Here is a 17,910-nt window from a genome sequence, read left to right as displayed (position 1 = left end):
GTACTACAACAAAATCCATAATTACTTCTTGATTAAGTTTCTACATATTTTTCTACACTCATCAAATCATATTTCTTAAGTCTTAAACCTAAGATTATTTTCGTCACAAAAGCTCACTCATTTCTTATATATCTATATTTACCTGTATCGGTAAATTAACACACACACACACTTCATTTCACTTATTTCTAAAGTAGAGGTTACAACCACTTCCTTGTTAGGTGTGTTGGGTTGGTTATGAAGAAAACCGTACTAGCTTGCTTGTTAGTTATATAGTTCTCTTATAATGAATGTCTCTATTTCAATTGATATTATTTTTGCTCGTTCCTCTCATCACATGTTCCCTAACAAGATTACTCAAGAGTGCTTTGAATAAATCTAAGGACTTTATTTTGGTGAATAATAAATCTAAGGACTCTTATTAAATATTTTGTTTGAAGATATCAACCATGGCAACTTCAATGATCACACTCAAATTCATCACATAACCTGCTGCATATATAGACTTTCCTTGGTCTACAGCAAGCATATCAATAGTAACACAACTCAACTAGAACAAAATACAATAACATGATCCAAATTAAAACACGACCGAATTAGGATTCATGAACGAACAAGGACACCAAACTATTTAAATTATTTAGAATGGATGCAACATTTATTTTATCGCCAACTTATTTTTCAAAATAAAGTTCTATTGGCGATGTATTTCGATGCATAAAATGACTAACAAATGCGATATTGATCAAGGACTTCGCCATCTCTCTTTCCTGTGGTGATTCTGAAATCCCTCAAATCTTCGTACTTAAATGGTCGATAGCGTTGTACATGGTCAACTTCCACCAATTTTTTTGGGGCCTCAACATTACCATCCCTTGGTGATAACATAAATGCACCAAATGAATAACGAGTACCCGTTTCCTTGCATATTACACGATGTCTGGCATTCCAAAATTTTCCATTGCTCCAAACCTGTACAAAGATATATTTATTTTATAGTGGATACATAATGTTCAAAATTAAAATAAGGTTTAGCTAATGTGATTCAAATACATAAAAATATCTTGTTAATCTATGCTTACATGTCCAACATCTCCAACAATGCAAAGGAAGGCCCCTGGTATGGGAGGAACTGCCTTAAATGAGCCAAAATCATCCATCATCTCAAGACCACTAACATGTTCATCATCTTGAAGTAGAGTGATAAATCCTGTATCTGAGTGCAATTGTGCTCCCGTGGAGCCTATAACATCTGGGGTAAAACTATATTTAATGGTCCTCAAAATGAATGGCCAGTCCTTGAAATCATTATCCATTATACCCAAAGACTCAGCCATTTTTTGTGATAAATTTGATGCCAAGTCATGAATTGCTTGACCATATTCCTTTATTATTTGCCTATGAAGAAAAAATAAATCAACTTAATGAATGTTAAAGATATCAAGCTCATTCTTTTTATCTGAATTTAAAGCACAATAGAAAGAATTGAAGTAAGAATGAAAAAAATAGAGGAGAAATAAAATATATAATTTTTTATTGACTAATTTAGATGATCATAAAGAGTGAAAAAAAAACTATATGAAAATATTTTATATACTAATTAAAAAAATATATTTGCTGCATCATTTTTCTTCACGACACTATTATTTATTATATAATAACAACAATGATTTATTGTATAATGACAACAATGAGCTTCAAATCTAATACCTTATATTAATTACTCTACCTCTTACAATTAGGCCAACTTTGAATGAGTTTTAAATTGTTATTCTTTATATATATATATATGTATGTATTAATTATAAAAATATTTAATTTTAAGAAATTAAAAGAGAAATGCATTAGCACCAACAAAGCATCTCTCGTTCAAGGCAAATTGGAAAGATTTCCCTAATGGTAGTATCCACGAAATTTCGTAACCCCTACCTCTCATTTTTGTAATCGAATTCAGTGACTTTAAAGCGGGAAAATCACCTTCATTTTCCACCCATTTAAGCCATTAGATTAATTTTTATGGTCTAGATTTTACCATGCATTTATTTTAAAAAATACTTTTAATTTAATTATTGACTTGGTTCGTATATTTTTTATACTTTAAAATTATAAAAAATACTACTGAGCGGTGAGCGCATAAATTAATTAATGTAAAGTTATTTTAATTTAACCAGTGATCTCTAGTATTATTCAAATTGTCTAAAAATTTCTGATAATTATTTAGTTATAAAAAATCTTTTACCGAGAATGAAAATTTTTACAGTTTAAGATCTACAACATTTTTTTATAATTTTTTATGCACATCGTGTATATCTTTCATTAAAGGTAATCTTATTTTAATAGTTAATTAACACGATTAATAATATTGTTTATGATTTTAAAGTATATAAAAATATAAGTATTAAATTAATAATTTAAGTAAAAAAGATCTATTAAAACAAGTGGTAAAATCTGAACCATCAAATTAATCGGCTGATGTAAAATGAGTGAGTTTTCCTCCAAAGTCACTGAATCCACACCCCTCTTTTTTCTACCAAGCAAATAGATGAAAATCAATAAATCATACTATGTCCAATTTTCCTTGCCTCCAACATTATCCAATCTAAACATGTGGTTAAAAATCTTTAATTGTACTATACCGGGTAGATATTTGCCCTAGCCTAATACCTAATATCCCCTATAGTATCAGGTCCTTGGCCTATCCAAATACTTGATACCCCTTTACTAGGTACTGAATCTAACTGAATACTAAACATGTCTCATCCAACTTATGATGATCTTTATAAAGAAAGATCACCCTAATTATTTGAGAAAGTATCATTAGGGATAACATCAATTTCCCAATGACAATTAGATATACATTATCTAAAGAGGCAACCTTGAGAAAAAACTCATAGGTCGAAGATCCACTAAGGTGAGGATGAAAATGAGTTGAGTCGCTTGTCAAGGACCTATGACTCGGCCTATTTAAGGCTCGCCTCGGCTTGTTTACTATAAAGGTCAAGCTTAAGCTCTTTAAAAGTTTTTTTAGATAAAAAGGCCAAAGTCAAACTATAAAAAAAAACTTGTTAAGCTTGACAAGCCGACTTGTTTAAGTAATAATAATAATAACTATTATCTATAACATTTTTATGGCATTATGAATGACAGGATGAAGTGGCATAAAGTGCTTAGAGAGTTCCCTTGCATGTGAAAATTTTTCAAAAAGAAAAGGACTTAAATTAAAAGGATAATACAACCAGATTAATACTTCCAAAGAAAAGAATGTTTTGTAAAGACATTTTCAGACAATTTAAATATTTTTATTTGGCTATATTAGTATAAATCATGTCTAATTCATATATTTTTTAATATTATGTTCTTTTTTTTCATTTTCTTTTGATATACTTTGTGTTTTAATAACTTGAATTCAATATGATTTTGTACATTACTTATACAAAATTTTATAATTGTTTTTTTGGTTAGTATTTCACTAGGTTTTAAAACAATTAATTGGTTAAAGATGTCTTTAAGTAGGCTTTTAAATAGACTCGTAGACCAAACCAGACTTTTATGTAAGTCCAGCCGAGCCTCTAAAAAAAGTCTATGATAGGTAATGAGTCAAGCTCAAGCTTTGCGTATTCAACTCAAGCCGAGCTCAAGCCTAATAAAGTTTGGCTTGATTTAACTCATGTCCACCCCGTGTGTATAAATAATTACATGAATATCGAGATAAAACACTGTTGAGATCTTATTACTTAAGCATTGAAGTACCTTTTATAGGTACCTCATCCTTGGCTAGCCAAGTATCATTTGAAGAAGAGGAAAGATCATTCAGAGAATATAAGAAAGGAAAAAACTTACTTATTTACCCTCGTACAAATACAAATGCTACTTTGATCTTAAATATAAAAGAAAATTACTGGCCTCAAATATAAAAAAAAACTAATTTTACATCATTTAATTTCAAATATAAAATAATTTCAACTAATTTTACCTCATTTAATGCTACTATCTATAAACCAACCTTCATTTATTAAGATTTTAATTTTAATACTATTTTTTATTCCTAATACTAAGTTCCAGTAAAAGATATAAATTGGAGGAAAATTAACTTTTAATTAAAATTTATGTAATTAAACGTGATTAATTAACTTTCATATATAACAATTTTCAAGCATACAAAAATAAATTCTATATAGTTGGAGCCAAATAAAGAAGGATTGAATGAGAGTAACATAAAGAACCTGTGACGGGGTGACACATTCAAGTTGGAGCAGAAATCTTCAAATGCTTGTGGTGAGGCATGCATGTCATATATTCCCATGCCCTCGTATAGAGGACTTGTTGGCGATGCCGCCCTATAGCCACTCTCAGGGACGGAGGGTTTGTTGCGCATTTTGATTTCCGTGGGAAGGTCATGCAAGTATTTAACCACTGACTTCATGTCAGCCATGAGTGTTAGTGGAATTGAGTGGTTGATGATTCTGAAACACCCTGGTTTCTCACATGTTTTTCTCAGCTTCTTGCGCTCCTCTTCCTCTGAAAGCCTCTGGAAATCCACCACTGGAACAATCGCCTCCATCTCTCTCTCTTTCACGTTACTTTGTTGTTCTTGTTCTTGTTCCTTTCTTTGGCTTGGGTGAGAGTGAAGGAAGGAACTCTTATTAATAGTGATGATTGTTGCCTTGTCAGAAAAAAACAATTCGAAGGAAGTGAAGAAACAAAGACAAAAAAGAAGGGACAGTAAAAAGGGAGAGTTAACAAACAGTGTGATGATAACAATGATATGTAAATTATTGATTTTAACATCAAAATAGTTTCCATGGAAAATATATTTCTGAATTTGGAAAGTAAAAAATAACTGTCCATGTCTTATTGTTTGACACTAGAGAAACCACCCTGATTTGGAAATTTAAAAGGCAAAAATAAAAAGTACATACTCAACGCGTGAAATTCTGTATTCGTTTAAAATGAATGTATGGGTTAATTTAAAATTATATAAGTTCACCAATTTTTAACATGGTCCCGCGAAGAACGCTTATCATTGCTACACAAATCGATCATTTGTTTTCAAAATTATATAGGACGTAAGAAAAATATCATGGACACAATTATGTACCAAAATTATCGGATATGGGATAAGATTTTGATATGCCGTTTTGGCCACAATTGATCCTACCACCACGATTGGGAAATGCCAATTGTGAATTTATTTAAATAGTTAAATTAAAACTACCGTCATAACATGGTGACTTAATAATATTCGAATTATTGTTAAAAGATCTATTTCGAATAGAATTATATTTAAAGGAGGATATTTAAAAAATAAAAAATGAAAACTAGTATAAATTTCAAAAGTTTGAATTTGCATGTCCAATCTATCTTAAATAGATATTAACAGAAAGCTTTTGCACATTATTATTTAAATAATACTATAAAGTCATTAAATTGTGATGAAATCTTTCACCAAATTATTTTATTATTGTGATAAGGTGAGATAAGAATAAGATAAAATTTTAAATAAACACTATACATTTAATTTACATCCAGATTAAATAAAAAGAAGGTAAATGAAGAATTGAACAGGAAAGGAAATTTCGATCACATGGTACAATCACAATCATACTAGAGAACAGAGAGGTTGAAGAAGACACAAATTTTGGTAGCTTGTAAAGTATAAATATAATAATAAGCAAGTAAAGAGGTTACAAAATTATGATTTACGAAAACAGAAGAATATTGAAATTAACACAAAACAGAACAACTGGCCAAAATCCGAAACTACGGAGGAAGCCACCGACACCAAAACGGCATATCAAAATGCTTTGATTTGGGATATGGGATAAGAACATTGTCCATCACAATTAGCTTGATTTGCAAAGTCGAAAACAGTTTCAAACTGTGTTTGCAAGACTGCAACCATTAATATTGAGGTTTCAGATGTGTCAAGTTTTAAGTTGCAGTTTCACACGTGCCAAGTTTTAAATCCGGTTGCAATCGAAGATCTTGCAAATAAATACCAGTGAGAAGGGACAGCATCTATGAAGCACGAACACTCCAGTCCTTTGTCGTGTCCGGTGTTCGACTAGCGTCCGTGTCCGACACCGACACAACACCCGTACTACGTTCTATATTTTGGACATTATAGGTGTCCACGTGTCTATATATATATATGTGTCGTGTCCGGTGTCCATGTCGGTGTCATAAGACAGTAAACTTAAAAATGAAATTAAAGGAAAGCAGGGATCATCCAAATACAGAATCACAAATTTTACAGTCAAATTTGGATCCAACTCCTCTAAAGTGAACAATTTCACTCTATAGACTAAAGCAAGTAATCAAAATCGTTTGATTACAAGATCAACCATTCAGTTTGTTATCAACCACTGTGATTAATTACCTTACTCAAACTTCTCTGAAATCGTTGATATTATGTTTGTTTTTTTCTCAGATAAAAAACCTAGAAGAGCTAACCAGCATAGCATGGAATCGAAATTCAGTTGATACAATAAATAAATTTGTATCCGATGGCGAAAAGACAATTAATTCGGTTTCAAAAGGTGGGGAGATCCAAATCTAGTTAAGGTGCAGTGCACTGTTTTCATTGTAATTTTGCAGGTTAACGAAGGAGGGGAAAATGGGAGTAATAATAATAAGCAGAGAAAAGAGTGAAAAGGGACGCAAGAAACGGCGTGGAATTGGAATGGTGGAATTGGAATGGAATAGCATGCATGCATAATAGATCGGAAAGGGAAGAGGAGAAATGCGCACCTGAGGGATGTTTGTTGTTAGATTCAGAAAAAATAGGGGAAAACGCAGAGATCGCCAGAAATTTCCGAGTGCTGTGCTGTCAAACAAAAACTGTCCCAGCGATATATTATAATATTAATATGGTGCATATAATCATATTTTATAAATTATTGTTAGACGTGGGAAACGCAGATACATAAACATGGTTTCTTTTTTGTCTGCAAACATAAAATTGTTAATATTATTACTAGGAAAAACAGACAATTCGTGTCTAACTGCTTTTTTCATTTTTTTAAATAAAAAATAATAATAAAGGTTAATGAGTGGTTTGTGAGAGTAGTTACAAGTATAAAATAATAATTTATGAATGTAATTAAAGAGATAAAATAAACATAAAAATAATTTATGAATGTAATTAAAGAGATAAAATAAACATAAAAATATGTATACCAAAATATCATATTATATTGCTTTTATATATAATTATAAATAAAGAACATGACAAGCTAGATGTGTGTTAGTATACAAGAATTATAGCCTAAAGTAACCATCCATCATGTTCCCACGGTACAAAATAAGTAATTTATGATACATAAATTATTCGTTATTTTAAATATTTCACTAAAAACTTCTTATTTTTTTATTTCTTTCTTTTTATCACCATATTATAAATTTTATTATATTTATAATTTATTTTACTCTTTTTAAGTATTGAATAACATATTAAGTGTCTATCAAATATTTTCTTTACAAAATCTATCATTCATATACTCAAGACACAACCTCAATATTCAGATCCCAAATTTTACAATATACAACAGTGTCGATCATACAATAAAATTGAGGGCATGAGGAATAACAACTATAAATCATCCACTTACATCTCCTAAAATGTAATTACCATTATCCAAACATACCCCATCTCCTTAAATCCAAGATAACCCGTTAAATGAATTATGATGAAGTGTCCTGTTGGGAAAATTCGGACTTTTCCGCTTCGTGAAGTTAATATAGGTACTTAGTAATTAAAGGTAGTAATGAGAGCACACGATTATAATTCTCCAATATGGAGATTCTTCCATTATACAAAATGATAGTAAGGTTACAAGGATGTGTTTTCAAAATTGACTCACTCTATGGTGGCTCACTCAAGCTTGAGGATAGAGACTTCCCAAACTATTTTTCTTCTCTCTCAAAGAGGCTCTTCCTCACTCTAAGAAGTGGATTCACTCTTGTCTTGGATTGAATCACTCTATGGTGGCTCACTCAAACTTGAGGATAAAGACTTCCCAAGCTTTTTATCTTCTCTCTCGGAGAGGCTTACTCAAGCTTGAGGATAGAGACTTCCCAAGCTATTTATCTTCTCTCTCAGAGAGGCTCTCTCATTGGATTGTTAGGAATGAAGGCTCCTACCCTTATTTATAATATTGCACCTTCACAATGAATGGTGGAGATTACTTGTATCCTAGGGTGGAGATTAATTCTCTAGAATGCTCCACATATTCTAGGAATCTCTACACTCTTCTACTTCCTTCCATACTCTTCCATAAGGTTTTAGAAGGTTCCACACATCTCCAGAATATTCCAGAGGTTTCCACATTCTTCCACAAGCTTCTAGAGAGTTCTACACTACTCTAGAGTTCTCCAGGACGTTCTAGAAAATTCTACACTTTTCCAGAAAGCTCTAGAATTTTCTAGAACCTCTCCAATTAAGGAGGGATCCCAACATGTCCACACTCCTGTCAACCGGCCGATATATATCACATGTAAAGCCCCCCAAAATCACCTTCATTCTTTATAGTTATATCTTTTTGCCATTACAATTTTGAACAATTCATGTAGGCCTCAAATGACATCCAGTCAACAATATATACTAACAAATTGTTGATCTGAGTAGTATTGAATTCAATTTCTTTAAGTAAGGTCTCAGATTTAAATCTTATAAATGTAAAAAAATATGATTAAAAGGGAAGATCCCATTAAAGGTGGTCAACAAGATTTTCGACAAAGATTTCTAATCGAAAAAGTCGCACTACTAAAGAAAGGTTATTCTAAGTTAGTTAATTTGCACATTCAACGTCGCTTATTAACCGTCGTCGTAGGCAACATTGTAGAATATACGATGACGATTCATCACTCGTTTTAGAAGGGGTTACATTCAAAGATGATTTTTGTGTCAATTCTAAAACGGTTTTGGTGGCAAAATCATCTTAAAAGGGATTACATTTAAAGACGGTTATCTCGCTAAAACCATCTTAGAATGTGTCACATTCTAAGACAGTTTTTGCGAGATAACCTTCTTTGAATGTGACTTTTTTTAACTTTTTTTTCATTGTCACCTATTATATTACAAGCATGAAAGGTCATTCAATCATCAAAATTGAAATAGGTTATACACAAAATAAAAAGTACATGAAGGCAATAATGCATATGTTCTATATTATATTAGTCACATAGCAAACACAAAGAAATCATAACTAACTTCAAAACTATTAGCGATTTATTCATTCTTTTTTGGTTCTAAAGTAATTTATTAATCCAAATCTACAGATTACATTGGCAACATGAATCAATATTAACCTCATTTCAACGATAGTTTCAAATGTGACACAATAACGCATGGTCATAAAACTAAAGTCATTGTCAACTTTCGTGAAACACTTAATTTTTGTCACCACTTACCTCCATTCCTTAAAGTTATTTTCCTGAAATTAAATCAAATGATTCACATTTATAAGTTAACTAGGTAATATAGGTATAATGTTTTGTCCAAGTGAGTAGTGGAATACATAACATCAACTAAGTATGTTATAACAAAGTTTCATGAGATTTTTTTTATCTTAAAGAAATACAAAAATTTAAATGTTAATAATCAAGAGTGTGAGTTAAATTATGAAATTATATAAAACTGCTCTCCAACAATGTTATTATGGAAAACTGCTCTTCATAGTTAGTATAACTTAGGAACTTTCGAATCCCCTACACTACTAGAATAAAGTCATTCTACGTCGGTTAAAAGTTGTCTACGACATCGGTTATTAACCGTCGTTGTAGCCAACCCATAAAAATCATCTTAGATAATGCTATCTTTCTAACACGATTTTTAGGTCAAAACTATCTTAGAATGAAACATTTTAAAGATGGTTCTTAGGTAAAAACCATCTTAAAATGATAGATTTTCTAAGAGATTTTTTCAGTGAACTGCCTTAGAATGTATGATTTTTTTAAAAAAAATTAAAAATATTGAGGATTCTAAAATGGTTTTCCCAAAAAATTGTCTTAGAATGTAACATTCTAAGACGATTTTTTAGAGAATCATCTTAGAATGTGTTTTTTTAAAAAAAAAAATTAAAAACTTCATATACATTGCTTTCAATCAATCTCAGATTTCTATTCCTAGTCATATGTCATTTCAATTTCATATATTCTGAAATAATAATAATAATAATAGAGCTAATAATTATATTAATATCAGGATAAAATTGCTAATAATAATAATTTCATATACATTGCTTGTGATCCATTAGATTATGAATTATATTATACTTTTCTCAAATTTCCATGTATGTTATGCTCAAAAAGAACACACCTCTATCAATAAAAAAAATTTAGAGTCATTGTACTTGTTATTGCATTATACATGGATAAAATGTAATGAAAGGATAAAACATGTCAAGTAGACGAGAATAAGAGATTATAATCATTACTGTACAGTAATAATCTAAAGTTACCTCCTCCAAACTTCTAGACCACCGTGACTTTCTTTTTTCAAATGTTTAACTTGATTCTTTTGACTTTTAAGTTCTGCCCTCAAGATTGAAAGACCATCTCCGACATGATGAAGAGAGAGCCAAGATTTTATGCATAACAAATTACCTATAGAAATATTGCACAATGTAACACAGTCAAAACTTCTAATAGTTTAATAATATGTTGGAACCAGACATTTGAATTTTAAACCTACAACTCTTTGATGTTGAGTTTTCAATCATATAAAGCCCAAGATTAAGGAAATCATGGTTGACAAATAAACTAGAGCACAAGAGTGCATTTTGAACACATTTTTACTAGAAAGATTAATGATTGGTAGAATAATTCTCTTCCAGTAGAAATTCTTTGAGGATGTGCTGGAAAAGGTATAGGAGAACGAAGACAAGTGCCTCTATTTGAACTGTCAACTTGAATACTCTATTCAACTTAAATGCAAGTTGGCTTTTGAACTTTGGACTAAATTGGTTAATGGATTACACTTTCAAGGATATTTTTGAATTTTCTTACTTTCACAGACTAATGTAAAATTGCTATATTTTTTAGTGACCCATATGATATATTATCTCCAACAAATTAATACTATGGAGGCGTTTGTTGCACGGAATGATTTATCTTCTTGCATTATCTGAAATATGAAAGTGGGAAGTCAAGGGAATGATCATTGGATTTGGTTGGAGGATACTTCAACTTTGCTCATAGTTAAATCCACTTTCTTGGCTTTTTATAATTTGCAATTTATAGAACTTACGAAATCGATCCATGTTGAATTGTATGGGTTCAATTGCTACCCCAATAATTTATTTTTGCTTCTATATGTTCTTTAAATGAATGTAAAAAGTTACAAATGATAAAAGAAGAATAAAAATTGGATTATCCAATTGATTCTAAATTGCACCTCATCTATCTTTTATGCTCTTAAATGGAATAATTCTACACTAGCTTGATAGTTTTATTCCTCACAGAGGTATGGGTTAGGGTGATCCTATGTCTCTCTATTTGCTTTTGTTGTGTACGAAAAAACTTGCTATTTTGATCCAGGAAAAAGTTGATTCAGGTGATTGGCAACTTGTAAAAATTCTAGGATTGGGCCCTCTATTTCTCACCTCTTTTTTGCATGTGATTGCCTCTTATTTGTTAAGGCCTCAACTAAGCAAGTTAGGATGGTTAACAAGGTGTTAAATTTGTTATGCAAAGCTTCAAGCATTAATAAACCATGCACAATTAAACTAAAATAATATACTCTAATGTAAGGAACAATAATGCATTTCTAAAAAAAAGGGTAAAGTACTAATAAAGAAGTAACCTATACACACTACACACTACTAGAAACAATATTTTTAACATCGGTTATTTTGAACATTCAACATCAGTTTTAAATAGATGTTGAAACAAACATCGTTAAAAGTAGGTTATTTTTAATACTATTTATAAAAATCGATGTTGAAATATACTATACAACATCGATTCTTCTCAAAACCGATGTAGCATAGTAGTAGCAAATAATAAAAAAAAAACATAAAACATCACTTCTACCAAAACCAATGTTGTATAGTACTTACAACAACAATTTTTTAGAAAAAAACCGATGTTGTGCTATACGACATCGATTTTGGCATAACTGATATTGTATAGTACTTGCAACATCAATTTTGGGGAGTATGGATATTTTTTTAATATTTTGTTTATTTATTAAATGAACTCAAACTTGTAAATTAAAAAAAAAACCAATTTAGGCCAAAACCAACTCAATCCAGGCAGTAAATATTATATTCAACTTATTATTGAATAAATACTAATAAATACAATAATGTCAATACATAAATATCATGTGTAACTTAAGATTTACATATCATTTATAACCAAGGATTTACATAAGTCTAACATTTGCAAATTTTCTTAAATAGTAGTTAGTGCTTCATTTTTAACTCTTAGAAAATATCTTGTCCATTGAATACAAATTGTCTTTATTCTCTCTGGTTCCAATGGTTTTGGATTAGTACTAAAATATAACATTATTGTCACCAAAGATTGTATCTTTAAACCAATTTATGAAAGTCTTGTTATGCTCTTTCAACACCCTATTCTAGATCATTTTTGGGTTACTTTCCTTCACTAAGGCTCCATGACGAACTATGTATAACATGCAACCCTCGTGAGCCCTTATCTCTCACTCTCTCATCATGTCGAGACTCGAAAGCCCAACAGGTTTTGCCTTTCCAATGTACTATAAAAAAAACTTCATAGCTTCTTCTATAATGTCCTTTTAACAATAGGTGCTTCAGGACTGTGTAGATTCTTTGTATACCCTTTTAAGATCTTCATGTATCACTCAATCAGGTACATCTATAGTAAATAAACGAAACCACACAATTTAATTTCTTTCCCCAGATGAACAATTAAGTGAACCATAATGTAGAAAAATGAAGAAGGAAAATACATCTGCAACTGACACAAGATAATGACAACCTTATTTTCCAAGTCATTTAACTTTAGAGGATCAATGACTTTGCTACATATGACATTGAAGAAAAAACGCATGCAAGTTATGGCATGCCTGAATTTGTTTGGCAAGAAGTCTTGTATGGCCACCGTCAAGAGTTGTTGCATCAAGACATGGTAATCATGAAACTTTAAGTCAACTAATATTAGATCTTTCGCTTGCACAAAACTCTTAACATTTGAAGAGTATCTCTGTGACACTTTCGCACGCCTCAGACATTGACCAAAATTTGTCTTCTTATTTCTTGACGACAAATTTTTCTCCCGGGATTTTATTCTATTGTTTATATTCTTTTCCTCATGTATGCAATTTCTTTTTCCTTTTTTTTATTATGCATGGGGGCAAAAAAAAAACAAAAGCTAGAGGAAAATTAGAAAAAAATGTCACAAACACTCATTATGTGATTTAATATTTAGCAAGAATGAGAAAAAAGAAAAAAATATATAAATATAATAAAATTGATGAACAAAGCTAGTGAACCAGCTACACAAAAAGCAAATGCCAAGAAAATGAGGATCAACAACTCAATATCTAAAAAGGCACCATCCGAGTAGCTACTACTTGCTAACACTAACCAACAACAGAGTTTAGGTTAGGCAGCTGATTAAAGTTTTAAGTGCATTCTATGTTGTTGCTAATGGACTTTATGCTTGATGAGGTGTGTATGGTTCACCTATTCTTTTATCTTTGAAAAGAATTGCTTGAGGAGGGGAAGCTAGGGAATGTGAGAATTTGTGGGAGCTGTTGCTTCATATCAAAAGAATATTAAGAGATTCTAGAAGATGGATTTGTGGAAAAAGTGTCATGTGAATATACAATTACTTTCTTTCCAGGGAGTTAGTCATTTAGCCATGTATTTTAAATTTTTATTAAGTTGCAATACAATAGAATGATGAATTAGGATGGAGCTTATTCATAACTTCTTGTTACTAGTGTACATGTGTAGCACCGAATATTTTGAATTGTTTCTGAACTTGTAGAAATGCTAAAGAACATAGTAGTGCTTATCTTAAATTTTTGCTAGACTTTCTTTTTTACTTTATGTTTGTCCTAATGTATCCTTATTTAATCTACTGAGATGAGAATTAAGTAGTTTGATGGATGGAGTGGCCTTGCATTAGTTTGGTGTCAATTTTATATTTGATTTGTAACCCTGATGTTTTAACTTGTAGTGGTATCTCATAAAAAAATTTAATATGCACTAAATTGTGAGATTTAGCAATGATATATAACTATTTTCATTTTGTTATTTTAATTGTTGATTCAGATTCCTTTTGAAGACAATACTGGAGAATTGCCTAATTGGGGCTTTACCCAATCATTGGGTTTGGAATTTGGATCTAATTATGGTGCTAGTTTACTGGGGGGTGTAACTAATAATGCAGGCCCAAAAATTGATCCTAAGTTGTTCACTTTTAATGGCGAGTTAAAAGAGCAGTATACACATGGGCAATCTCAACCTGCACTGAAATCAAATTTTGAGTACTTTCTTATCATTATTGCTTTGAGAAATTGTATTCATAAAATCTCTTCATACAAAAATTTGTACAATAAAGAGTGAGATAGGATGAGAAGACTAGGAAGTATGTAATAAGATGGCCACAATGTGATAAAGATAGATAAAGAGAAAGAATATATCACATGGTCCTACATAAAGAATATATCTCTTCATACAAAAATTTGTACAATAAAGAGTTAAGTGTTAAGGTAAAACTGAAATTAATTAACTAGTGTCAAAACTTTTGGCATCTTGATGGCAAATAATCCTAGGCAATACATGCAAAAAAAAATTATTCTACATAAACATATCACATGGACCTACATAAATATATACCATCATCAAGGACCTACATAAATATATACCATCATCATGTTTCATTCAAACAAAAGATAAAAACTAGCAGTTTTTGGTAGCTGTCTAACCTCTAAAACAAAAATATTTTAAGAGTTGTTACTTGTTCTGTCTCAATATAGTTTAGATTGGATTATAACCCGAGCTCCTGAAGCAACCCTGTAAATCAAAGTCATCAATCAATGACTGAAAATTGTAAATCAAAGTCATCAATCAATGACTGAAAACTGTAAATCAAACAGCATTAACTGGAATTTATACTAAGTTCTTGATGAAGACAAACAATGACAACTTATATTGGCAGAATATACAGTTGCACACGCAGGTATTTTTTGTTGATTATTTCAAATGAGAGAATTTGTTTCCAAAGTTAATTCGATAAAAGAAGTTGGTGTATATGTTTGCTTGAAGCATATGGAAATAAAGTGTAGTAATTTGGTACTAAAGAAATTTATTTGAATTAAAATTGAGCCAGTGAAATAAACAAAACTACTACAACATTTCTAAATATATTGTCTATGTATCCCTCATGAGTTGGAAAAAGGCAACATTGCTTCTCAAATTGAGCACGTACGCGGAGGCATGAAGTTACAATGAAGACATGAAGCTTACCTCGAACCCGACAGTGACAATGGCAGCGAGACTGGCAGTGAGATCAATGACAATGGCACGGAGACATGAAGCTTACGTCATACCTCAGGTCACCATGAGTTCCCTAATCCTTGCAGTAGAAACTGAAAAAGGTCCTTGGGTTAACCTCGAGTTCCTGAAACAGACTTAGGTTTTCAATATAACAACATGGGTAAGTTACAATGAAGACATGAAGTTTAGACGAAATGTACCTAGGTAAGTTGGCGATGGACAACAAAAAGCGAGCTGTCACGGTCTTCAGCGCGATGGAGAACAACAAGCTTAGATGCAGAACAAGGGAGGTTACACGGAGAAGAAGAGAGCGCGAGCAAAATAGGCTGCGTATGATATAATTTAAAATGTAAGTCCAACATTGGTTTTCCATACAAAACCGATGTTAACAGAATGATGTTAACTGGTCATATGTTAACATCGGTTTTCAGAAAATCGATATTAACGAACATAGGTTAACGTCGGTTTTCTTAAAACCTGATGTTAACGAAGAGATATTAACATCGATTTTGGAAAAACCGATGTTAACAAATTAATCTTAACATTGGTTTTACAAGAACCGATGTTAACATCACTTCGTTAACATCGGATTTTAAGAAAATCGATGTTAACAGAAACACATTATTTATAATTATGCCACCGCGTTTATGTTAACATCGATTTTACCAAAAATCGATATTAATCTCTCGATATTAAATCTGATTTTTGTAATAGTGAATAAACATCTAACAAGATCACCTATATACTAAACCCAAAAAATAATCCCATTTCCAAAATGCATTCATATATTGCTTTAATCAGATTTCTAGAAAGACCTTTCAGTTTAGAAGTAGACACAATTTTTCATTCAAGAGTACTACAACAAAATCCATAATTAGTTTATTTAAAATCCATAATTAGTAGAACTATGGATTTCGTTGTTGTATGTTTGGTAGAGAGGAGTGAAACATGGTTCAGACTGTGCCTTTGAATTTATGTTAGTTTATATAAAATCTTCATTAATATACTATTAGTGCGTCTGGCAGATCAAATTTTTTTTTATTAGTACGTCTGTTGTATATTTTTTATTAGTTATTTTTAAAGGTTTTTGTTTTAATTTTTTTTATTTTAATTTTTGTCATCAAGTAATCACATCATTAAAAAATCTATTAAAACAGTTTCATATGTAAAAAAAAATTCATTTTTTTAAAATTCTCATATATTTTAAAAATTAATAACATCAAACTAATTAATAAAAAAAATTAAAAAACACAGTTTAACGCATAGGCTAAACTGCCTGTATTACAATGTCTCGTTCAAGTTTTGGATATCAAAGATGCAAAATGCATATGTGCATGCGTGGCATTTATTGTTGCTTGGTTTCAGACATATGTCTTTATGCCTTTAGAAAGAAGTTTGACTTCTACTGATAATTAAATAATAAAACTATTTTTAATCACGATCTAACATATATTTTGCCATTTTCATTTTCTTGTGAAGAAATAAGTTCCCATTCGACCGAAAAATATATATCTAGAATTATCTACAACTACATATGATAAGAAAGGATATCAAATATAGGAGGGCTTATCTTTCTTGACATTTAAATGTTTTGTTATGAAATTATATATACTAATTATTATTTTTGAATTCATAATAAAATTAACTTGAGAAGGTTAGAAATGTAACGCTTCCTGGGTAGTATGCCTCTCCAATCGTAGCTATGGCCTTTATTCTCAATGAAGTATTTATCAACAAAAGGAGTTGTGTCTACAAAATAGAAGTATACATTTTCTGCCACCAAATAAAGCAAAAGTATATCAATAAAAACGAATATATCAAAATACAAACTGTACTAAGTAATTGAAATTCGAATAACGTCCTTATCTCTTTGAAAAATGAATAACAATTTTTCTTCTGATAGAAGACAAAATTTACTGAGGTTTTCACTTAATCATTCCTAGTGTTGAAGCAAAACTTTGGATCTGGTACTTTAACACCACATAGCATCGATACCATACCTAGTGTTGAAGCAAGTGCAACAATGATTAATCGATGACTTAGATACTTTTTTTTATTTACAATTTAATATTTTTTTTTTCATTTTCATTCATCGTGCATATATAATACTTGCATTCGATCTTGTATTCTTGTTATCGTTGGACCGTTCAACACCGTTCCTCAATTCACAAGCACTAATTTATGAAACTTCATTATCCACGTTAAAAAATAAAATAATTCTATTAAAACTTTGCATCAATATAATAGAACCATATTAAAGGTTTTGTAGTAACACAAAAAAATCAACGATGAAAAAATAATTAATAAAATCATCTTAAAAAAACGTATCATATTAATCATATTAATAATTAATAATCATCTTACAAAAAAAACTATTAACCTTATCCGTAATGTTAAACTTAAATTTTTAGGTTAA

At 30.6% G+C, this 17,910-nt stretch overlaps 1 protein-coding gene across 1 annotated transcript; it reads right to left on the bottom strand.

Annotated features, from left to right (window-relative positions):
* Nucleotides 1-462: 462 nt before the first annotated feature.
* On the bottom strand, nt 463-6,887 carry LOC114382401 (2-oxoglutarate-dependent dioxygenase DAO-like). The gene is made up of 4 exons (XM_028341789.1): nt 6,751-6,887; nt 4,224-4,663; nt 1,083-1,398; nt 463-972 (listed from the first exon to the last, which is right to left on the bottom strand). Exons 2-4 carry the CDS (start codon nt 4,559-4,561, stop codon nt 727-729), a joined length of 900 nt encoding a protein of 299 aa, XP_028197590.1. The 5' UTR covers nt 4,562-4,663; nt 6,751-6,887; the 3' UTR covers nt 463-726.
* Between the last annotated feature and the right edge of the window lie 11,023 nt (nt 6,888-17,910).

This window comes from Glycine soja, chromosome 13, assembly GCF_004193775.1.
Source record: "Glycine soja cultivar W05 chromosome 13, ASM419377v2, whole genome shotgun sequence".
Taxonomy (NCBI): domain Eukaryota; kingdom Viridiplantae; phylum Streptophyta; class Magnoliopsida; order Fabales; family Fabaceae; genus Glycine; species Glycine soja.
This window is presented reverse-complemented; position numbering and strand designations above follow the sequence as displayed.